At 45.7% G+C, this 25,270-nt stretch overlaps 1 protein-coding gene across 1 annotated transcript in view; it reads left to right on the top strand.

Moving 5' to 3' along the window:
* Positions 1-7,565: 7,565 nt before the first annotated feature.
* Positions 7,566-25,270, top strand: part of phka1a (phosphorylase kinase, alpha 1a (muscle)) — a 44,980-nt gene continuing 27,275 nt past the window's right edge. The window contains exons 1-8 of the mRNA XM_056300140.1: positions 7,566-7,782; positions 14,174-14,332; positions 14,542-14,589; positions 14,919-15,087; positions 16,031-16,113; positions 16,767-16,847; positions 20,575-20,673; positions 24,069-24,215. Of these exons, the coding sequence (XP_056156115.1) occupies positions 7,705-7,782; positions 14,174-14,332; positions 14,542-14,589; positions 14,919-15,087; positions 16,031-16,113; positions 16,767-16,847; positions 20,575-20,673; positions 24,069-24,215 (864 nt within the window). The 5' untranslated portion in view covers positions 7,566-7,704. The remainder of the gene's footprint in view (positions 7,783-14,173; positions 14,333-14,541; positions 14,590-14,918; positions 15,088-16,030; positions 16,114-16,766; positions 16,848-20,574; positions 20,674-24,068; positions 24,216-25,270) is intronic.

Raw genomic sequence — 25,270 nt, forward strand, 5'->3', positions numbered from 1 at the left:
GGCTGCATAAAAACACAGGGTGCACAAATTAAAATAAATGCCCATGCTTCACAGGCAAGTAATTGAGATCGGCTAACCACGTTTTTCCCGCAGCCACATGCTGACCTAGCTAGCGTCAGCCTATGGGAATTTACATGTTATTTGTTTCGCGGCTAACGGCCGTCTTTTTCCGCTCCGCGTTTCCTGACAATTTTCACTTCCCTACGCGTCTAACAGCCTCATTACACCCACCGCGGAGCGGACTAGATCCCGCCGTGATCCTGCTGGGCCAGCGCAGTCGAATTTCAGCGTCTTTTGCACACTTGCGGCCAACAAACGGTTTAGACAAGCCGCTCACTCGCTCCGGCGAAAAACGACAAGATGTCGGTCGGCTGTGGAGAGCCTCTGCTGATTGGCTACCCTGCACCAGAGTACGCCACCTGATTGGCTCACTTCAGTGTCACTCACAGAACTCGAGACGCCTCCTGATACCTTTCACAATAAAATGTCAGGATTAGCTCGTAACTTTTTAAAACGTGAAACTACACGAACCACTTCTATAAATATGCTCAAAAAGAAACTGAAACTGCGGTGGAAAAGGTCCTTTGTTTCTATGCAAATCTTCAGGGTTGGATCATTAAATCCGGACACCACAGGATGACCTGGTCAATGACTTCCACAACAAAGCACGTCCTGACAAGAGGCCTGTTTGGGATGGACACTTGACAAACACGATCTAGCTGTGTCCGCACTTTACAGATTCAATCAGTCAGAAAAGCTCGACTCGCCATTTGATCTGAAGGACCAGATATTGTCAAATCTGTTCGATATTGTAGCGAATTCGGGGGGCCACGCAACCACAGGAACTGCCGCGGCCGAAGCCGTATCGCCCGCACCGCAGGAGACATCGCTAACCGCTAGACTAAAGGGTCAGACTCGCGAGCAAGCGGCCAGCGTGTCTTCTTATCCATGCACGTTACAATATTTAGCACCTGACATCCCCGCGGGTCCAAAGGGAGACTTGTAGTAATGTGTTAGGATCAACAATTCATCCCCAGAGGTGGAGACCACCACAGGAGCATCATGCATCCACTCATGATGTGTTTCTTTAAAAATGTATTCGTATTTTTTTGATTGATTTCTGACTGGTTTCACATTGAATTGTGCAAGTTGCAGTGAGATTAGAAGTCCTGTCGTCATGATAATCTCAGTTCTATATTCAGTGATGTGAAACTCCGTCTTTGCCCGATGCTGAAATGTGAATGCATTTATGGCAAGAGTGACAGCATGTATGATGCCCTGTGTTTTTAAGATCCACTTTAACCCGTAACCAAACCATGCTCGATTTGAATTCAACCATCCTTGGCCATCAAAGCATTTGTATTGAATAGAACTGGGTTCGAGCCCCGGGGTAGTCCAACCTTGGGGGTCGTCCCGGGTCATCCTCTGTGTGGAGTTTGCATGTTGTCCCCGTATCTGCTTGGGTCTCCTCCGGGTGCTCCGGTTTCTCCCACAGTCCAAAGACATGTAGCTCAGGTGAATCGGCCGTACTAAATTGCCCCTAAGTGTGTGTGTGTGTGTGGGGGGGGGGGCTGTTTGATGGCCTGGCAGCCTGTCCAGGGTGGGGCTTAAGGGGGCATATGAACCCCGGTTAGGATAAGAACACAATTGGAAGGATTTATAATCAGGGGTGCACATAATTTTTTTGGTCTGGTTCTGAAAGGAGCACCTGAGGTTCTTGCTTGGTGCTCACCTTTTTTTAAATGCATTTTTCATGACCCACCCACCTCACAAAATTAACAAAATATGAGGGATACGTGGATAACATTACATGTACTTTAATTTCAATTGAAAATGAACAAAAGCAGTAGGTTACAACAAAATGTCTGTTCTTTAAAGTGCCATACATGTGACTTTCAAATGAAATGACTGCTCTTCAAGCACTGAAAACTAAATATACAAATGACTGCTTTTTCAAACACTGAAAACCAAATCAAACTCACAACAGATACTGCTATTTAAAGCACTGAAAGTTCTGTTATCCTACAGGACATCATCGTCATCTTCATCACTCCCCTCCAGACTGTCCTTCCTCTATTTCAAAAACACCAGATGTACTAGGCCTGCTCCTTTCTCGCTGCTTCAGCCTACGATTAGCTGTTTGCATCCACAAGTCTACTGCTGGCTTTGGGTCAAAGGTTTCTGTTGTGAACTTAGATAAGTGGATGTGCATTAGAGATGAGAGGCGATAGGCTGACAGGCAGGATCTGTACTTGTTTTTTATTATATTCAGGTGTGAAAATCCCCTCTCACATGCAGCACTGCTCAAGGGCAGTGTAAGAGACAGCAGAAGGACTTTCTGAATGTTGGAGTAACTGCCTGGGTTGCTGGTGTTCACTACATTGACTAGATCATGCACAGAGGAGGCTGCCAAACGTTTTCCAGCTTGCTTTAAACGCATCCACTCTCTTAAAGTTGAATCTTTGTCAACATGCATGCTGGCGTCATATTTCTCAAGGATGTTACTAAGTGTTGTGTTGCCAAAACCGTTGAGGTCTTTCATTTCATTAGGCCAAGTTGTAGGATCAAAAATCAAAAAGTGATCGCATGACTTGAGGGATTCATATCTGCTTTCAAATTCATGAATTAAAGCTCTCAACACATCAATCTTATCCCTGTCAGCTTCAGCATGTGCCACAGTCTCCTCCCTGTACTTGCCCTCACTGCCCATCAGTAGCGTCAACTGTGCAATAGCAACCATGAGCTCATCTTTGCATTCACCAATAGTCAGATTGTCTTTCTGGAACCTGAGGGAGGTGAACTGTAAAATGTTCCCAACATCAAGCATGTTGGCTAGGAAACAACGAAAACGCTTTGTGCTGAGATGTTTTAGGCTACTGTCATCACTTGGATCTGAATGGCTGGTAACATTCTCCATATTTTAAACAGAGTCTCTTGTCTCCATGCAGACCATCTGATGTTGTGGAATTTACCTAGTTTGACTAAATCAATGTCTTTCTCCTCACATATCTTTTGTAGTTGTGCAATTCGTTTTGCACCCCCTTTCTTTAAGTAAAAGCTTAGCAAAGTGATGATAGATTTATTAAATGACTCACAGTATGGGACCGCACGATCAGCTGATTTAGCGCAGTTCTCCAGCGTGTGGGTGGTGCACAGGATATGCACAAGGGAATCCCCGATATCCACCATCTGACGTAATTTGGGATGAACCCCGTTGTAAACTCCAACGTTGACAGCTGCTCCATCACTGCGTACCGACACCAACTTTGTCTTCCACTCTGCTAAACCACAATCATTGAACAGTTGCACAAGTCCATCCACTATGTCCTGTGCTGTTCGGTTGACCCCCAGATTAATTAATCCAAGGAAGTCTGAGCTGTATTCTCCGTTGCGGGACACAGAAACAATGTACACAATTTCCTGCTCCGTTTTTGTTATATCTTCGGATCCATCGAAAAGCACACCCCAAAATTCAGCTGCTTTCAGTTTTTCACTTAACTCTGAACTTATTGTCTGAGCGATGCTGTCCGTGATGCGGGATCCCCCTTCTCGCGAATGATAAGCAGTCCCGACGTTAACTCCTAACCTCTTGAGAAGCGGAATGTCCTCCTCGTATGAACGCAAAGGACGTGCATGTTTCGCTCTGTGAAAGGCCAACCAGAGCATGTTTGTCAGTGCCTGATGTTGTTCTTCCGTCAGTCTGTCTTGCCACCTGTCGAGCGGGCCGCTGGGTCTCTGGTTCTGGCTGCGCCTGTTAGCAATAGCTTCCGCTACTTTCTGGTGTTCTCTGCTGTTTGCATGCTTATCAAAAGCTGGATGGCTGAAGTTTTTCGTCCCCATATAAAAGTGGCAGTTTCTGTCCGCTAATGTGGGATTTTCCCGACATAGTTTACACCACATCTCAGTGCGGGCGTCATCTGTTTGAAGCCAGCCGATGTCCTGCAGCCATTTCTCTGAAAACTTACGCTTTGACTTTGGTTCTAGTTCAGTATGGCGTTTCTTTGGTGGAGGTGTAGGAAGACCAAAGAAATTACTCAATGTCGCTTGCTTCTTTGACATTTTGGAGAAATTAGTGGCTCATACTATAGCATTGGCTAGAAGCAGTGGCTCATACTCTGCACTGCAAAATGTTTGGTGCGCAAATGCGCGGTAAAATACTTGAATCTGGTGCTCGTTGAATATTTTAAGTGCGCATGCGCACCTGCGCACCACTTATGTGCACCTCTGTTTATAATCAATGTCTCATCCCAAATACGGATGAAAGGTGTACTTATCACTTAGCCACTGCCTCCACCTTGTGGAGATACAGTACATGGGTTTGTTGACCTGGAACGGAAGACTGCATAAGGAGGTTTCTGACTTGACTTCATTTGGTAGTCATTGAGTTAAATCCTGTTAAGTATTTGGTATGCAAAATATGTATGCTAACTAACAAAAATAAAGACAGATACCCCTCAGAGTCCCAGTTTTATGGTCAGCTCCATGGCATAGCAGACACCCGGTGTTACAGTGGGGTCAGTGGAGGTGTCTAACGTGCACTTCCTGTCTCAAGTACTGGGTTGAGTAAATTCCACTAAAAAGTAAAATGTGCAGAACTTACAACAAAATGCTTTAGCTTTAGATACTTAGGATTTGTACATTGTGCGAATATATTTCAAGAGAAAGAAAGAAAGAAACCCATACTGTGACAATTGATGTTTATACTTTTTTTTTGCTAAAAAAGGGGGGGGGAGTGTATATTAAAAAGAACTGTTATGAACATTTCGAAAACGTGTACGTGAACATCTGCATGTGCAAGCATATGTGAATGTGCACGTTTATGTGCACATACGCACATGTGTGCAGAATTCCCAAGCAGTCAAATCATCGTGGGTTTTGCGGCCTGTGCCAAATCCCAGCCGTTGTTTGATAACAGCTTGCATATCATCTAAGCAACAAGTGCGTCAAAGTCAACTCAAGTCAATTTTATTTGCACAGCCCTATATCACAAATTACAAATTTGCCTCAGGGGGCTTTACAGACCCACTGGGAGGAGACCCCGGGGTAGACACAGAACTCGCTGGGGGGACTACATGTCCAATCTGGCCTGGGAACGCCTTGCGATCCCCCAGGAGGAGCTGGGAGGCGTTGCTGAGAGGGGCGTCTGGAGGGGCCTACTTAGCTCGCTGCCACCGCGACCCGAACCCGGAGGAGCGGCTGACGACGAGAGATGAGGTGGCTTTAGAGCAAGTTAATAAGTGCATGCTTTCAACAGCAAAGGTAACGCAACTTTGACCAACAATGAAAATGTTGAATTGTTCGCTGTGGTGCCTATCTCAAATGAGATTCAAATCACTGCAATTCAAATCGCCAATGTTTTTGTAAACTACTAATAAGACACGTTAGTCCCTAGTTAACGGGTCTGACCCTTAGCCGAGCGGTTAGTGATGTCGCCTTGTGGTGCAGTACACCCCGTATCGAATCCCGCACCGGGCAAGAAAACAGCCGATTGCAGTTTCTATAGCTTGGCTAACGCACTGAGATGATGAGTGCAAACCAAGGGCTTCCTAACAGAGATGAAAAGAGCATTCAGAAAATCTAACGTACTTTAACGGTCACGGATGAATAGACTCGGTAGCCCTTGGCTAACGACTGGTTAATGTTGTCGCCCGCGGTGCGGGAGATACGGATTCGCGTCCCGGCTGCGGCGATTCCTGCGGTCGCCCCCCCCCCCCGAATTCGCTACGTTAGCCGCTTGCGGTGTAGGAGCCCCAGGTTCGCGTCTTGGCTGTGGCGATTCGCGGGGACGCGAATCACGAAGGAAGGGGCAATGTAACGATCACGGATGAATAGGCTCGGTAGCCCTTGGCTAGCGGGACGGAGCCTTTAGTCGACTGGTTAACGTTGTTGCCCGCGGTGCGGGAAATTCGAGTTCGCGTCCCGACTGTGGCTATTCTTGCGGTTACCCCCCATTTCGCTACCTTACTTTGAAAAACGGTCGCGATTTGTAAAAAATATACGCCATTCGTACTAACGTCTTCAGAGTTGCGCCAATTTATCAAGTATATGCGCACGCCCAGTAGCACTTGTCAGTACTACTTGGTAGGTGGGGTGAACTTGAAATTGGGACTCCGGCCTTTAGTGATGGGGATTCCGGCTCTTTTTAGTGAGCCAGCTCATTTTGCTCAGCTCAGCAATAAGAGCCGGCTCTTTCGGCTCCCAATAGGCTCTTCATTTAGTACCACTTCTGACTTTCATGATTCAGCCAATTTACCTATGATTGGAGTGTTTGTACATATATCACTTAAATTATTCAACGTAATTATACCGAACCGTTTAATTTTCCGAATGCCATAATTTTACATTATGTTTGGTACAAAAACCTTAAATAATGTAAAAAAATCAAACACTATTACACATGTGTATTGAGCGATTTATTCATATTGAACTATGTTTTGTATGTTGGCGACCGGCGCAACATACAAAAGTCTCACCGTGCTTGGCTCTGCATGTCATTACCAAAGTGAGACGTTTCCAGTCAACAAATACGTTATAGGATCACCCTATTAGTCTGCCTTGTATTTATTTAAAGAAAACAAAAATTAAAATCGGCTTTCAAACGGGACTCCGCGGTTCACTTAAAGGAGCCGACTCATTTTTTTTAAAGAACTTTATTAACAAAAGTGAACAAAAATAGTATACAACAATGTCAATCAACAATAGTCACATTATTAAATGTATACAACATTAACACATATATTATCATAAACATTACATAAATACACCAGAGGGATTGTATAAAGTAAAACAAATAAATTACACACTTAACTAAATATTTTGTAAATCATAAAGTGCTTATATGTTTTTACAGCTTTTTTATTTTCACTATCAGATATTGATGAAATATATTGTTTGATATACGCAGACAGCTCAGGAAAATTAGGTTTCTTGCTAGAGAATTTAGATCTGTGAATATAAAATTTTGTTAAGATAATTAGCAAATTGATTAAATAATACTGAGACTCGAGGTTCCTATCAAATTCAGTATCTCCAAACAATACATTTTCCCAACTCAGGGTGAAATGAGGGTAAATATGATCAATAATCAAACGAGACAACCTACTCCACAGTTGTTCAGTGTGTGGGCAAGACCAAAATAAATGAACCAATGTTTCATTAAACAAACCACAGAGAGAACAACTCACATCAATGTCCTTCTTAAGTCTGCAAATAATGATTAGTTGGATAGAATCTATGAATAATTTTGAAAGATATTTCTTTTACTTTATTAGTCAAGAGAGGAACTTATGAGGTAAAAGCCAAATTTTTTCCCAAAAGGAGCCGACTCATAGAGCCGACTCGTTCGCGATCACCACATCACTACTCTGCGCTTCCTGGTCGGCCAGTCCTCCCCCGCCCACTCGGCTGTCACGGGATCTCCGCTCGTCTCCAAACACAATGGACGCGTAATCTCGAATCGTGTCCTCCCGCGTGGTTTGATTCCCAACCGCGGAGCGTGTCGTCGTCTCGCTCGAGCCCAGAGTCGGTGGGCGAGCTGCCGCGGTCTTATTTGACGCGCCGCCGCTTCCCAAAAAAAACCTGCCCCCCCCCCCCCACCACGCACTTCTTCCGGCGAAGAGGAGGAAATGTGACGGCGACTCTGCTCATTTCAGAGTTGGCGAGTTCGCGAGCGGGTCGCCGAGGAAGCCCTGGAAGCTCGTCGACATGCGGAGCAGAAGCAACTCGGGAGTGAAACTCGACAACTACGCCCGCGTAGTGAACCAGACTATCCTGCGGTACCAAGTGAGTGTCGCTCTTCGTCGTTCACACGACGACTGGCGAGTGTGTACAGATGAGACGGGGTGCAAAAAAAGAAAAAATAAGAATCTGCTCGGATGAAGATGGTTGTCATGGTTTGTTGATCAAATAGCTTAATACCGCAACACAGCGCTTTTAAGTGCATATTAAGTGTGTGAGGCGCGCGCACGCGCGCGCGTGCTCGATGTCGCCCTTCGGTGAACAGGCTGAAGTTGGCGCCCGGACGAGTGAGCCCGTGGAAAGATGGTTGCGTCCTGCACCGGTATTTAGAAGCTGAACAATCGCTCACCGTTTTGGACGGGGGGGGGGGGGGGTGTTAATTTCCCAGCACACACCTAAAGACCCGCTCGTATAGTGAAACCTGTCTTACGGGCTGGTTTCTTTCCCCTTCCATGTCTCTTGTGAGGCAACCTGTCTGTCAGCAACAGTCATTAATGGACGAGATGGACAGGGGAGAGGGGCGTGTATTGTACCAGGCAGTTTTGAAAAATACTGCCAGGACTGTGGCAGGTGCCCAAGTTCACCAGTTTGGATCTGTGACGTTGTTCCTGATTCGGACTCCAAGCCCATAACACATTCCTAATGGACAATTTGACCGTTAAATGGACCCAGTGCATTTTATTTTGCACGGCACAAGGAATTGATTCTTTAATTTCCCCCTTGGAGGGGATTTATTGCCACAACCTGCTCCTTTTTATAACGCCATCATTTACGCGCACATACATAAACGTAACATGCCAACAGGACTGCCCGGCCTCGGCTTGAAATAGACTGAGGTGAATCTGAGATGAAAGCTGTCATTGGTTTTTGATAGCTCACATTTTGAACCCATTTCAGTCACAATAAACAGATGGCCAAGGGGAAGAAAATGGAAATTAAAAATAAAGATTTTAAACCCAAATTGAAATCACAAGTGTTTTATGAAAGATTAGGAAGATTCCAGCATCTTTGGTCGAGCTGCTCCGTAACCAGTAGCAGAAGATAGTGATTTTACTGGGCAACTCCCAATCGTGAATGTATAAGCAATGAATGGGCAGTTTTGAAAAGATTAAACTTGTCGTGGTGTTGCGACTGGTGCCATTTGTTTTGTGTTTTTTTTTCTACACCAGTCTTGCCATCCTTTTGAAACTGATAACTGGTATTGCTGCCTTTAACCATTTGAGGCGGTTGTCACTGGTCACTATTGTGCATTGCAAATCCTCCTTCATCATGCTGCACATGGATTCCCAGAGTTTGGAAACACCTCTGATTGCATGACAAATCAGATGTGCTTCCTCGTTGCAGTGTGTTTCTTGTTGTCCATGGCTCATACAGGTTTCAGAGCATGCAGACGTGCGCACCTCCAAAATCTCAACAGCATGTTGAACGTTTCAGCTAGCCTTCCTGTCACGTCATCGCTGATTGGCTGTGCAGTGAATGATAGCTGGTATGTGACATCAACATAAAACCAAAAAGACTAATGGGAACAAAGGAATTGACAAAATATACAGACAGACTAAGCACAGATCAAAAACAATGGATACATACAGATGATTTTTGCACTTTTTCTGTTTCCAAGTTTCTTTTGCTAATGCTATGTGATTTGGTTTTGTAAATGCAACACTCCCCTATATGGCATATTCGAGTGCTGCTTGCCTATATACACTGAACCGCCAAAACATTAAAACTAATGACAGGTAAGTGAATAACATTGATTATCTTGTTACAATGGCACCTGTCAAGGGGTGGGATATGTTAGACAGCAAGTCAGTTCTTGAAGTTGGTCTGTTGGAAGCAGGAAAAATAGGTAAGTGTAAGGATCCAAGCGACTTTGACAGGGACCAAATTGTGATGGCTAGGCGACTGGGTCAGAGCATCTCCAAAATGGCAGGTCTTGTGGCATGTTCCCTGTATGCAGTGGTCAGTACCTACCAAAAGTGATCCAAGGAAGGACAACTGATGAACCAGTGGCAGGGTCATGAGCGACCAAGGTTTATTGATGCATGTGGGGAGCAAAGGCTAGCCCGTCTGGTCCGATCCAACAGAAGAGCTACTGTAGCTCAAATTGCTGAAAAAGTGAATGCTGGCTAAGATAGACAGGTGTCAGAACACACAGTGCATCGCAGCTTGCTGTGTATGGAGCTGCATAGCCACAGACCAGTCAGAGTGCCCATGATGACCCCTGTCCACTGCAGAAAGCACCTATAATGGGCATGTGAGCATCAGAACTGGACCATAGAGCAATGGAAGAAGGTGGTCTGGTCTGAAGGTGCATGTGCATCATTTAACTGGGAAAGAGATGGCACCAGGATGCACTAAGGGAAGAAGGCAAGCTGGCGGAGGCAGTGTGATGCTCTGGGCAATGTTCTGCTGGGAAACCTTGGGTCCTGGCATTCATGTAGATGTTACTTTGACATGTGCCACCTACCTAAACATCGTTGCAGACCAGGTACACCCCTCCATGGCAATGGCATTTCCTGATGGCAGTGGCCTCATGCAGGATAATGCACCCTGCCACACTGCAAAAATTGTTCGGGAATGGCTTGAGGAACATGACAACGAGTTCATGGTGTTGCCCTGGCCTCCAAATTCCTCAGATCTCAATCTGATCGAGCATCTGTGAGATGTGCTGGAAATACAAGTTCGATCCATGGAGGCTCCATCTCACAACTTAAAGGACTTGAAGGATAATATTAATAATAATTAACGATAACTTTTATTTTTACAGCACATCTCTTTATTTTTAGATTTTTTTTTTGGCATTTTCCGCCTTTTCATTTGATAGCAATTGTAGAGAGAGACAGGAAAGGCAGGGGAGAGAGATGCAGCAAAGGGCCCAGGCCAGATTTGAACCCAGGCCACTGCAGTAAGGACTCAGCCAGGTGAGCCACTGGGGCACCCCCAATATAGCACTTTTCTAAAACAATGTTACAAAGTGCTTTACAAAGAAATAAAACCAGACAAGGCAAAAACAAGAGTAAGACCACATAAGTAAGAGTAAAAATAAAAACAGTATAAATAAATGATAAGAAATCAAACACTTGTAAACTTCTTCATAAAAAGAAAAGTTTTAAGATGGCATTTGAAAGAAACTAGAGACTTGATTTGTCTTAGTTCAACAGGAAGAGAGTTCCATAGTATGGTGGCTCTAACGGCAAAAGCCCGATCATCCTTTGTAACAAACCAAGACCTGGGAATAACCAGCAGGGCTCCATCTGTGGATCTTAATGGTCGAGGGGGCATATACCTTCACAGGTCTTGTGGAGTCCATGCCTCGATGGGTCAGTGCTGTTTTGGTGGCACAAGGGGACCTACACAATATTAGGCAGGTGGTTTGAATGTTTTGGCTCATTGGATCGGCATATGTGTATATATGTGTGTATGTCTGTAACTGAACAAAAGTTCTGTTGTAATTTGATAGCAGCAGGCAACATCACAAGGCTGGAAGTGACACCAGCTAACTCTTTTTACAGTGTGGGATCAGGCCATTTTTGGCACGTTGGTCCGTGCAGTTGTACATTTAACCTAGTCGCTCAACATTGGTGATGGGTTGAAAATATGAACTCTCAATTTTCAGTAAACAAATACTGGCATTGAGCGTGTTGGATTGATGCTCCAATATCATTGGCCGTTGGGCAAACAGCCCACTGTAACAAACAAACCAAGGATTAAAAGGAAAGGCTCAATAGAAAGGGCCTCCAGATATATTGTGCACTCTGCAGAGACTGAATAAGGAGGAAAGCCCATGCCAGTCCCCAAGTTTGGATCAGTCCCGAATGAGACTTTGTGATGTCCACGGCTCGTTGCTCAGATGGCTCGCTGCACATGGACACAGAGTGGCTTCCAAGCTGCAACTGACAGTCGCTGTCACGTAACTGCCTGTGAGATCCTTTGAGGTCGAGATCTGTTGGCAGTGGGGCTCTGTGTTCATGGGGTCACCTGGTTCAGCATCTCATGCACAGCCGTAGACACATAGGTTATTCATCTCAAGCCAAGCTTTTGTTGATCCCACACAGTATTTGATCCTATAACACAGTAGGGGGACTGAGTGTATAAAAATTTCTCGGAAAAATATAAAAATGTCTGTTATCTAGTAGCAAGATTGTAGTGCACAGAGTGGCAAGTTTGTCTGTCATATATTAAAATGCGAGTTTACACTTATTCTCATAGTGAAATGCTTGTTTTGCTGGCTCAACACACAAGTGGGGAATAAAAGTACTTACAAAAGTACTTGGAGAAGTCAAAGTGCAAAGAACAAGATACAGACTTTGGTTGTACTTTGTGTGCTATAGTAGAGAATGTCTATTGTAGTAGTACGGTGACATACGCGGCGGTATTGTAACAGTAAAATGTGCAAAAAGCAGGTGGTGCAGTCGGTGACAGCAACATAATGAAATGGGTATTGTAAGCAGGAAACCATAGACTTGTGCAGAAAGCAGTAAAACTTGTGCAGATAGCAATGACTGGTCATTTTGGAGTCTTACAGTATTTGACCACTCGCTGAGGAAAATATAATATGAATTGAAATTTGAATTTTTGCTCCATTTTTTTTTTTTAGTATGAAGACACTTATAGTGTATATTCTTTATGGTGTTATACTCTTGGGGGTAAGATGAATGCAGTAGTTGGGCAAAACTTTGTGGTTCCGTCAACTGAGGCTGCTCTCTTTCTGCTGTGTTTGCACAACATAGCTGGAAACCACTTTGTGCAACCTTTCTCTCTTGACGGCGAGAAGACCAAGCTAAATATGGCAACAGTAAATGTGTATAGTGCTGTTGGTTCTCAATGTTCACAAATAACGGCTAATAATAGCCATGCTGAAATAATGCTTTGTGTCCATAACGGCAATACGTATAAACGTGCTCACCAATGATGAGCGCTATCAGTTGTGTCACATTTGTTATATTATGATGATGATGATGGATTACATTTATATCGCACTTTATCTAGACACCCAAAGTGCTTCACAGAGAAGGGGGGGGACTCACCTCAACCACCACCAATGTGCAGCACCCACCTGGTTGATGCACGGCAGCCATTTTGCACCAGAATGTTCACTTCACATCAGCTTGAGTTGGAGAGGGAGCAATCATTGAGTGAACTACACGGAGGGATGATTAGGTGGCCAGATGGAGAGAGCCAGGTTGGGAATTTTGCCAGGACACTGGGGGACCCCTACTCTTTGCGATAAGTCCCATGGGAACTTTAATGATCACAGTGAGCCAGGACGTCGATGGGCTCTTTAATGACCACAGTGAGTCAGGACCTCGATGGGCTCTTTGATGACCACAGTGAGTGAGGACCTCAGTTTACCATCTCATCTGAAGGATGGCATCTCCTACAGCACAGTGTCCTCACACTGCACTGGGGCCTTGGGATTTCTTTACTTGGACCAGAGGGAAGACTGCCCCCTACTGGCCCACCAACACCACTTCCAACAGCAACTCGGTTTTCCCAGGAGGTCTCCCATCCAAGTACTAGCCAAGCCCACACATGCTTAGCTTCTGTCATGTAGCAGAGCCAGGGTACATGTTGGTGTGGCTGCTGTTGTTGTGTACTTACATGTGCCTAGTAGTTTCTTGTTGTATATTAGGCACATTGGCCAAAATGTTGGGTTAATGAAGACGGACAAGGCTAATGTTTATAAAACCAAGGCCTATAGTCCATCTATATTTGTATAAAACTTTATATATATATATGCTCTATTAGCTACTTAAATTGGAAACTGACAGTTTTTCAGAGATTCTTACTGTTGTTTAGAAATGTATTTAACAGGTTGGATGGTAAAGGGGTTGTTATTTAGTTTTGACTTTTTGATTTTACAAGCTGATGTTCCATTGCTTTAACTATACCGTGGGGTTATTGTAAGGTTTTTCTATGGACACGGCACCATGCTGTCGTGTGTCCTGAGGTGACCCATGTGATGAAAACTTCAACAAAATTAAATTTTTGCCTCCCCACCTCTATGCTTGTACTGTGGTTTACTCTCTTTGAAGAACATTGGTTTGGCTGGCATTGTGTTTCCCTGCGTTTCTGTGAAAACCAGCAGATGTCACGGCCTCAGCGGAAAGCAGGGAGAGCTGTCACAGACCTGGTTTGTTTTGGGCGCTCTATGAAGGATTTTTTTCTTTTCCTTTTTTTTCTCATTCTGTGTTTGTCATGCGCCTGCCTCGGTTAAAGAAAGGTCATCCCACATTATCAGCTGTTCTTACTATTCCTGTCAGGGTACACAGAGGCTTCACTGATATTCTAAGAGCAAACCAGGCACGGCATCTGTTTTCTTTCTGTGATTTGATCGACACATTAAGCTGTTCAACCACGAAACATTTCCCTTGACACCTTTGACCACCTTTGACTCCTGATCTCTGACCTTTGACCTCCCACTGTCTCCCAACAGGACCCAGTAACAGGGTTAATGCCAGCCAGCGAAGATCAGCATGATGCGTGGGTCAGGGACAATGTATACAGCATCCTGTCTGTGTGGGCTCTCAGCCTGGCATACAGGAAGAATGCTGACAGGGATGAGGACAAGGCCAAGGCCTATGAACTAGAACAGGTGCGTGTGTGTGTGTGTGTGTGTGTGTGTGTGTGTGTGTGTGTGTGTGTTAGTACTTGGTTGGATACCTGTGTGTCTCTTCTTTGCTCAGAACTTACTGTTTGGCGTGGACGACTCTACTCGAGTTTCTCTACTTGGATACAGAGGACACTGTGTCGACCATGTTGAAATCCAACTCTCTCTTTCACTCTCTCTCTCGCTCTCTCTAGAGTGTGGTGAAACTAATGAGAGGAATCCTTCAGTGCATAATGAGGCAGGTATGTCAGCAGCGCAACACATTTTTCTGTCATTTCTCTCTAACACACACTGCTAGGCTCATGTCCAGCTTTCCCTCCTTTTCAGAAGAAGCTAGAAGGTTTATTGACAGAATGGTTTGTTGTCAGGGATGTAGTGGATTTCAGCCTAGTCTGAACAGCCTGTCTAAGCTTGTCTTAGTCCATCCATCCACTTGGTGTAAAGCAAAACTTCATAGAATTCTCATTAATTGATTTTCCACTCCACAATTATCCCTCCCAAACCATCCACCCACCCACCCACCTCCCTTACTTCATCCAGTCTTTGACTCTGTCCCCCTGTGTCCTTCCAGTTGGAGAAGGTGGAGAAGTTTAAGTACAGCAAGAACACATTAGACTCCCTCCATGCCAAGTACAACACCAGGACCTGCGGCACCGTGGTGGGAGACGACCAGTGGGGACACCTGCAGGTGGATGCCACCTCCCTCTTCCTGCTCTTCCTTGCCCAGATGACTGCATCTGGTGAGACAGAGGAGATGACATGTTTATGTGTGTGGCTGTGCCTATGGGTGTGTGTTTGTGTGTGAGAGAGAGACGGAATCGGAGCGAGAGAGACACACAGAGTGAAAGAGAAGGACACAGAGTTAAATTTGTGAGGTAAGAGTGAGTATCTCTTGTGCGTGCGTGTGTGTGTTAGAGAATATATGCGGATGACTTTGATATTTTTGTGAAAAATTGCTGTGAAGGGTTAAGACAGAAGAAGAAAAACAGAAAAGGGGGGGGGGCGTCCGGGTAGCGTAGCGGTCTATTCCGTTGCCTACCAACACAGGGACTGCTGGTTCGAATTGGCTTGGTCGGGCGTCCCTACAGACAATTGGCTGTGTCTGTGGGTGGGAAGCTGGATGTGGGTGTATCCTGGTTGCTGCACTAGCGCCTCCTCTGGTTGGTCGGGGCACCTGTTCAGGGGGAGACGGGGATAACGTGATCCTCCCACGTGCTACGTCCCCCTGGTGAAACTCCTCACTGTCAGGTGAAAAGAAGCGGCTAGCGAATCCACATGTATGGGAGGAGGCATGTGGTAGTCTGCAGCCCTCCCCGGATAGGCAGAGGGGGTGGAGCAGTGACTGGGACACCTTGGAAGAGCGGGGTAATTGGCTGGGTACAATTAGGGAGAAAAGGGGGGGGGGGTCCAAAGGAAAAAAAGAGAGAAAAGGGGAGAAAGCTGGAAAGCCTGAGAGGCAGTAAAAGATAATGATATTATCTTTGGGTAGGAGAAGCCTGTGACGTATCAGTTGGATCATGTGATCTTTCCACTGAAACCAAGGATGAATAGCAAAGTGGCCCTGGCTAATCAAGTCAAGGAAAAAAAAAAAAAAGAAGGAAAAATGTATTATTCTTTGCTCAGTGTGTGTGTGTGTGTGTGTGTGTGTGTGTGTGTGTGTGTGTGTGTGTGTGTGTTTTCCAGGCCTTCATATTGTTTATACCCAAGATGAAGTGGACGTGGTTCAGAATCTCATGTTCTACATCGAGGCGGCATACAAAGTGGCCGTAAGCATCCCTCCTATCTTTTACAACCAAACCTAGTTGTAAAGTTTTTGTTCCTATCGTCATTACTGAAGCCTTGACAGTTTGTTGAAAACCAAAAAAAAAACAAGCAAAACTCAAAATACTGTCCACTGGAATCGGGAATATTCTCAGATGAGCCACCTCATTTTGCCCATGAGTCAAGCCAACAACTCTGGATGTCACGCATTGGCGGTAGCTCACAAGTTACAACAACCATCACCGGGAACATCGAGAAAAGTACCAGGAAATGTTCATAATAGTTTATGGCTGATTGAATTTCATTCCGAGGCATAAAGTTTGGATTGTGGTTTTATGGGTAAGTGCTTGATAGATGCACATGACTTGTGTCTCCCAATAGAGACTTCAGCTAGTCTAGCTGGACATAAAATATGCATCATGAGACCTGCATTTTTCCTGTTACAAGCCCAAAAATGTGGTTGCGGCAGTGCCTTTTCTACGAAAGAGTGGATGGTATGAAAACGATCGAAAAGCAAACTTCAGAAGTTTAATTTGCTGTAGCCGGTATTACAGTTTTAGTGTGTAACATAAGCATTTGTGCAGGGAGACAGTGCAGAATAAGGGGGGTGAAGTGTTGTTGTTATTATAAAACTGTTTTCTTTCCCACTGCTACAAAGGATTATGGGATGTGGGAACGAGGAGACAAAACCAACCAAGGCATCGCTGAACTTAACGCCAGCTCTGTAGGCATGGCTAAGGTACACACACACACACACACACACACACACACACACACACACACACACACACACAAGCTCTGTAGGCATGGCTAAGATATACATAGCACACACACACTCACACACACAAGCTCTATAGGCATGGCTAAGGTATACATAACACACACACACGCACACTTACATGTGTGTGTGTACACAAATGCACAACACTGAGATATGCTATGGCTTATTTATATCCATCCATTCATTATCTGAACCGCTTATCCTGCTCTCAGGGTCGCAGGGATGCTGGAGCCTATCCCAGTAGTCACTGGGTGGCAGGTCCCCACCTGCCACCCAGTGACACCCCAGACAGGCCACCGGGCCATCACAGGGCCCACACACACACACACACACACACACACACACACACACCCATTCATACCCAGGGACAATTTAGTGATGCCAGTTCACCTGACCTACATGTCTTTGGACTGTGGGAGGAAACTGGAGCCCCCTGGAGGAAACCCACGCAGACACGGGGAGAACATGCAAACTCCACACAGAGGATGACCCGGGACGACCCCCAAGGTTGGACTACCTCGGGGCTTGTACCCAGGACCTTCTTGCTGTGAGGCGACTGCACTAACCACTGCGCCACCGTGCCGCCAGGCTTATTTATATTTATTTCCAAAATAATATACCCATGCACACACACACACACACACTCTCTCTCTCTCTCTCTCTCTCTCTCTCTCTCTCTCTCTCTCTCTCTCTCTCTCTCTCTCTCTCTCTCTCTCACTTACGTTTGTGTACACAAATGCACAATACTGAGATATGCTATGGCTTATTTATATTTATTATTAAAATCATATACCAATGCATGCATGCACACACATGCACACAAATATTGATGTTCATACACATTGCTTAATGACACCCAACAGACAGTAACAGAGACAGAATCTAGCAGATCTACACTGGCACAAACACATTACTCAGCCCCACATTGGAGGGTACAAGGGCCTGCTATTAATAATCAAAGAAATGTGAGAAGGTTAGAGAGGGCTGTCCTGATTTTCCTTCCACCCTTCCAGTCAGTATGGAAAATTGTGTACAGTCTGCAATGGTAGATGTGTGTGTATAAAACATTTCATAATGCATGATGATGAACAGAGAGGGTATGTGTATATCCATGTTTACATTTTTAGGAAATCACATGTACATACACAGACCCACTGAACGGTGCACGAGTGTGTGAAATTCGACAATCTAACATGTCGCTCGCTGGTTTTCTCAGGTAAAAGCGCGCTAGATTGCTAGTTTACAGGCTATTTTTTTTAACACCCACTAGCCACAGGTAGGTGTAAATAATATTTAACAAAGGTGGTGAGCAAGCAGGATAAGCAGTTTGGATAATGGATGGATGGATGTGAGCGAACCATGGAGCATTTTTTTTTCTTAATAGAATTAGATCAACTGCTGCAGGAGGTCATAAACATGTCTACCACCATCACTGCAGACCTTTACACTGACCTTTAGGTCACACCGGCAGTGGAAATTGGTGTGCGTACCACAGAAAGGTCACCATGCAGCGATGATGGCAGGAATTCAATTTTGCTCAGGCAGGCATAATTTATGAATATAGGCACGAAATTCAAATAGGGACAGAATCAGATGTTGTAAATGGATTCAACAAGTGTTGCGCTATCTTTTTAGCATGATTTTAGGATAGAGTCTTGTTAACTTCAAGGCAGTAACTAATGGGTCTCACTGGAATGTTCGCTGATAATGTAGCACAAATTTGTGCAAAATCTCCGCCTACATTTGTGCGTGTCAGCCTTGTGATGGACTGGTGGCCTGTCCAGGGTGTCTCCCCGCCTGCTGCCCAGTGACTGCTGGGATAGGCTCCAGCATCCCCGTAACCCTGAGAGCAGGATAAGTGGTTTGGATAATGGATGGATGGATGGATGGAGGTCTTGTGCTGTTTGTATGGAGTGCGTTCTTTTGGGAAAGAGACTACTTGAATTTGTAGTCGAGATCAAAAAAGATGACGGTGAACATTTAAAAATGACATAGAAGGGACTTGTCTGAGCTCCTCTGGTTGGGTCTTCCAGAATCCAGACGTCCTGATAAGAAAGGGTGGGTTGCTCACAGATTTGAGACTAATCTGGTGCAGCAAGATGATTCACGTCGGCTCATAAATGGGGTTAATGGGTCCAGCTGTAGTTCAACGGTTGAACAGGCAGAACCTGCTATCGTATACGATTGACTTATAGGTGTGTTTAAACTTGTATTTCTACCACTTTAATCCACTCACACTCAGAAGACCGTCTTGGACTCGCTCCCTCCCTCTCCCGTAACCCAGTGGTGTGCCCGACCCAGCCGTGCCCTTGGCCGGTGGGGGAGAGGGAGTATCAGGTTCTCAGCAGTACATTCTGAGGTTTCTAAGAACCGAGCATCACTCAGAAATAAAGCGGCACTCATACTCCTGGCCCAGTAAACACACCCTCTCTTTTTCCGTCTTTGATGCGCAACCAAACACAAATGCACAAACATGTATCGAGGTTAATTTTAGACTTAATGGAAGGCACCACTATTGGACTTTCTCTGTAACTTCTCTGCCAAGTGGCTTCAATTTACTATCAGGTAGATATTTTACTTGGCTGTACAGGGCTATGCTATATACTCCATCCATGCATACTTTATCTAGACCTGTTTAAACCAGTTTGGTGTTGCAGTGGGAATCTGTCCCAGCAGGCTTTGGCAAGAAGGAAGGGAGACACCCTGGACAGGTGCCCAGTCCATCACAGGGCTGACACACAGTTGCTCTGTCTCGTCCAGTTACACAGTAGTCGCACCATCGGGCAAAATAAGGGGTCCAATTAACCTAACAGGCATGTGTTTAGACTGTGGGGAGAAACTGGGGGGCTGGGTGCCCGGGTAGCGTGGCGGTCTATTCTGTTGCCTACCAACACAGGGCTCGCCGGTTCGAATCCTCGTGTTACCTCCGGCTTGGTCGGGCATCCCTACAGACACAGTTGGCCGTGTCTGAGAGTGGGAAGCCAGATGTGGGTATGTGTGCTGGTCGTTGCACTAGCACCTCCTCTGGTCAGTCAGGATGCCGGTTCAGGGGGGAGGGGGAACTGGGGGGGGGGGAATAGTGTGATCCTCCCATGTGCTACGTCCCCCTGGTGAAACTCCTCACTGTCAGGTGAAAAGAAGCGGCTGGCGACTCCACATGTATCAGAAGAGGCATGTGGTAGTCGGCAGCCCTCCCCGGATCAGCAGAGGGGGTGGAGCAGCGACCGGGACGGCTTGCAAGAGTGGGGTAATTAGACGGGTACAATTGGGGAGAAAACGGGGCAAAAAGAAAAAAAAAGAAACTGGGGTACCTAGAGGAAACTCATGCAAACATGGGGACATAACAAGCTCCACACAGATGGGTTGGAATTGCACCCAGGACCCTCTTGTATGTGGAGCCACTGTGCCACCTCTAATCTCTACTGTATTATCCCATCCTATCCAGCATACTGTACTATTCTACACTAGAGTATACCACACAGTGCTGTACTATACGATGTTAACTGTACGTTACTGTACTGTGCAATGGTGTACGATACTCGATCAGACTGAACGAGACTATACTGTACTAGACTGGACTTTGGCCTTGTAACTACTCTAGTTTGTTAAAACAGCTCTACTCGTGAAGTTGAAGATGAAGTTTTTTTTATGTGCTATTGAAGTGCTTCCACTGTCTCTCATCCAGGCAGCTCTGGAGGCGCTGGATGAACTCAACTTGTTTGGAGCCAAAGGAGGACCTGGCTCTGTCGTCCATGCTCTGGCTGATGATATCCAGCACTGCCAGGTACACACACACACACACACACACACACACACACACACACACACACACACACACACACACACACACACACAAGCTCATGCAGACATGCACACATAGGCATACACAACTGATTAGTTCTGTTCTTTTTTCTTTCTTTTTTTTCGTTTTTGTTTTTTATGAAGCCCTGGCTAAGACGGGGCCAAACATAAAATTAAAAACATAGATGTTTTAAATCATCATTACACAACAGTTTTGGTTTATACCAGCAGTCGTTCTCAAACTTTTTATGTCAGGCCCCCCCCCCCCCCTTAAGCATAGGAAAAAATTCCAGGCCACGCATCATAAACCGATACTCCTTCTGTCAGTGCAAATCATTAATATTGGAAACTGTCGGTAATTAATGACGCTAAATAAATAAACCTTTTGTTGAAAAATTGCTAAAAGCGTGAACTGCCTGAGCTGCTGAGCATGAACTCATTTCAACTTCATGAACAGGAACATGAAAGTGATAGTGCTTTTTTTAGATGTAATAAAAAAAAAAAGGGATCAGTTTGCTTGGCCAGGGCATGTTTGACCATTACATAAAGCCACTCTTAAATCAGTCTCGATCTTCAGCTTAGATCTGTACTTTGATTTCAGTGAGGCAACAGAACAGAACCCCATTTCACACAAACAGGATGGGGCAAAGGGGAGCTGAAAGCCCACAGTCCTCTGGCCTGAGTCCCTCTCCACACCAAGCCATAATTCACTCAGTGTCTGAGATGCAGAGTTATGCCTCATAGGGGAGTCAGATGTCATGTCAACGAACTGTTCCTCTGCAGAGGAGCTGAATCAGCAGGGGCTGCAGCGCTGAAGGGATCTCTGACCCAGTCATATTGACTGTTGACTGCTGTTGCTCAGGAAGTATTTCTCAAAATGTCCTCTCAGGACAGAACTGTGCTCCATGAGACAGGGAATCACTGTATTCTCTGTGAGCTCATTGCTTTCAGTTAATGCAGTGAGATTTTCAAACAAATCTGGTTTTCCTTGGCCTGGTCCTCCTGTCCCACCTCTCCAGCTTCCTAGTGAATGAGTTGATCTTGTCTGCCAAGTGTGGTAGGTGCTTGTCTTTGCCCTGCATGTGCAAATTCAATAGATTCAACTTGGCGCAGTTGTCAGTGAGATAGGCCAATTTCATTAGAAACATGTGATCACGGGGCGTTCGGGTAGCGTAGCGGTCTATTCCGTTGCCTACCAATACAGGGATCCCAGTTTGAATCCCCCTATTGCCTCCGGCTTGGGCGGGCGTTCCTATAGACTCAATGGGCTGTGTCTGTGGGTGGGAAGCTGGATGTGAGTATGTGTCCTGGTCGCTGTACTACCACCCCCTCTGGTCAGTTGGGGTGCCTGTTCGGGGGGGAGGGGGAACTGGGGGGAATAGCGTGATCCTCCCACGCGCTACGTCCCCCTTGGGAAACTCCTCACTGTCAGGTGAAAAGAAGCGGCTGGCGACTCCACATGTATCGGAGGAGACATGTGGTAGTCTGCAGCCCTCCCCGGATTGGCAGAGGGGGTGGAGCAGCGACCAAGAAGGCTCGGAAGAGTGGGGTAATTGGCCAGATACGATTGGGGAGAAAAAGGGGGGGGGGAGGATAGAAATCCCCTCCAAAACCCCCCCAGAAAATCCATTTGATCTCTGAACTTGTTTGCATGCTTGTCCATGTCCTCCCTTTCCAAAACAAAATTTTTTTTAAAAATCCAGTCTTCTCTCTAAGCTCCAGCACCCTGGACAGCACCTCGCCACGGGAGAAACACGGCACCCATCTCCTCATGGGCTGCAGTGAGGAGTCGAGCTTTCAGCGGTCTTGTTCTGATGTGGTTAACTGTAGTAAATCCATCAGACAAAACTCCATTTAGTTCAGGACTTAACTGCCTTGATGCCAGGGCGGCTGGATGTATAATGTAGTGTGTTCATCCTGCATGCGGTGCAACTCTTCTTAATGAGCGCCTTTAGCCCACTCCATTTCCCTGCCATATCTTTTGCCCCATCAGTACAGATTCCCACATCGTCCTCCCATTTAAGCCCGGCCTTATAAAAGTCTATTATTTTAAAAAGCTCATCAGCTGCAGCTCTATGCAGGACGTATTTGCAAAACAACACATCTTCACTCGGTGACCCTGAGTCAACATATCGAACATAAGCAATGCAGTACGCAGTCCTTAGTGCGGTCCGTAGGCCTGATCCACTTGCAAGGCGTAGTATTTGTCTCTTATTTCGCTGATGAGTTGTTCTTCCAAGTCACATGACACATCATTAATGCGTCTTCAAATTGTGTCATTGCACAGCAGGGTAGCCTGTAATTTCGTGGCGCTTGCCTCGTCAAATATAACTGACACCATATCTAATGCAGCGGGGAGTATTGACTCCTCTGCGACCTTGTGTGGGTTTTTTTTTTTTTGTATTTCACAACACGGTAAGCAACTTTGTATGAAGCAATTGGGGCTTTGGCTCTCACCGATGTGGCTTTTACAAAACCAGTGTGCTGACTGCCAATATTCCTCACATTTTTGCTGAAAAAAAAAAATCTGTTGACTTATTCACATTAGTGGGATGTGATGTCTCAATGTGTCTCTTTAATTTGTTGGGTTTCAAGCTGCCAGAGGTTTTAGACACGGGACGCATGGGTCTCTCTTCGTCTCCCTCAATGTTAACAGTGAACCTGAGTGCAAGATATGCATCCTTGTGTTTCTTTTTCTTGGGTTTTGAATGTGTACCGGCACTTAAATGGGTCCCATCTGTGAAGCCTCACCTGCTTTTCTTTTCATCCCTGTCCGAAACGTCTCCATCTTATAACTAAATATAACTCAAATGTTTACTTTTTTTTGTTGCGCTCCACTATTAGAACCTGTTAAATCTCCGTTCCGCTCCATTTTTTCCCAGTTTATTTCCCAGCTTGTGCCACCCCCCCCCCACAGTACCTCTGAGCCCCCCTATGGGGTGTACCTCACACTTTGAGAACACACACAGACTGGTTTATACACACAAACACATGCAAGTCAAGTCATAACATGTCAATGTCACACCTATGTTTTTGTGCGACTGAAGGTGTATAGATGTCTATAATATGTTCAGGTGCTATATCAGTGACGTCCAAGTTTATTTGAGCAGCATTTTTAAGAAGCAAAGTTTAAAATAAGTCCTTGCATCAACTAGACACTCAAGACGAACCTCATCTGGACAGACTGTGTCATGATGTAAATAACACAATGAAGTTGTGCCTCTGCCACGTCTCTTTGTGTGTAATCTTGAGAATCAATAGTGTTTTTGCGAAAGATATTGTGATGTTCAAGTGTAGGATCAATAGTTTCCTACTCCCCTAGGGGCTAATATACCCATCTCTTTCCTTGGCTTTTTGTTTCCCTTCTCCTCTAATCAGTCCATCCTGACGTCCATGTTGCCCAGGGCGTCCGTGTCTAAAGAGGTGGATGCTGGCATTCTGGCCATCATCTCCTACCCTGCTTTCGCCGTTGAGGACATCAATCTAGTCAACCTCACCAAGGAGGAGATTATCTCCAAACTCCAGGTGAGACGAGGCAGGTGAAATGCAAGAGTATTATACACAACCTGAGATAATATAGTTGAAGGTGATTGACTTTGGTCGACATGGTGGCTCAGTGTTCAGCACTGTCACTTCACAGCAAGAGTGTCCTGGATTCGGTTCCAGCCCATCTGTGTGGAGTTTGTATGTTCTCCCTGTGTTTGCTTGGGTTTCCTCCAACAGTCACAAGTTATTAGTTGGCGTTAGACGGTATTAGTTGAATTGGAATCTCTAAATTGTCCATAAGTGTGAATGGTGAGTGATTGCGTGTGGGTTTTTTTTTCGGGTTTTTCCCCCTTTTTTTTCACCCCAATTTTATCAGGCCAATTACCCCACTCTTCCAAGCCATCCCAGTCGCTGCTCTGTGCTGATCCAGGGAGGGCTGCAGACTACCACATTCCTCCTCCAATACATGTGGAGTTGCAAGCCACTTCTTTTAACCTGACAGTGAGGAGTTTTGCCAGGGGGACATAGCGCGTGGGAAGATCGCGCTATTCCCCCCAGTTCCCCCTCCTCCTTGAACAGGTGCCCCAACCGACCAGAGGAGGCACTAGTGCAGCAATCAGGACACATACCCACATCTGGCTCCCCACCCGCAGACATGGCCAATTTTGTTTGTAGGGACGCCCAACCAAGCTGGAGGTAACACGGGGATTCAAACCGGGATCCCCGTGTTGTTAGGCAATGGAATAGACCGCTACACCACTTGGACGCCCGACTGTGTGTGTGTTGGCCCTGTGATGGACTGGCCACCTGGCCAGGGTGTCTCCATGGACAGGTCCCCAGTCCATCCATGGGTCTTCCACCCAATACATGCTGGGATAGACTCCAGACCACAGCAACCCCAGTATGGTTTAAGTGGGTATAGACAATACATGGACAGAGTTTTCCACCCAGGTTTTGCTTGTGTGTGACGTGAGTTCAAAGTTCATTATGGTTCTTAACAACTCTTTACATCACTTTTAACATTTTAGATAAATTCCTGTCTCTTTCTCTGTCTGTCATTCTCACTCTGTGTGTGTGTCTCTCTGTCTCTGTCC

Source organism: Lampris incognitus, chromosome 20, assembly GCF_029633865.1.
Source record: "Lampris incognitus isolate fLamInc1 chromosome 20, fLamInc1.hap2, whole genome shotgun sequence".
In the NCBI taxonomy this organism is placed as follows: domain Eukaryota; kingdom Metazoa; phylum Chordata; class Actinopteri; order Lampriformes; family Lampridae; genus Lampris; species Lampris incognitus.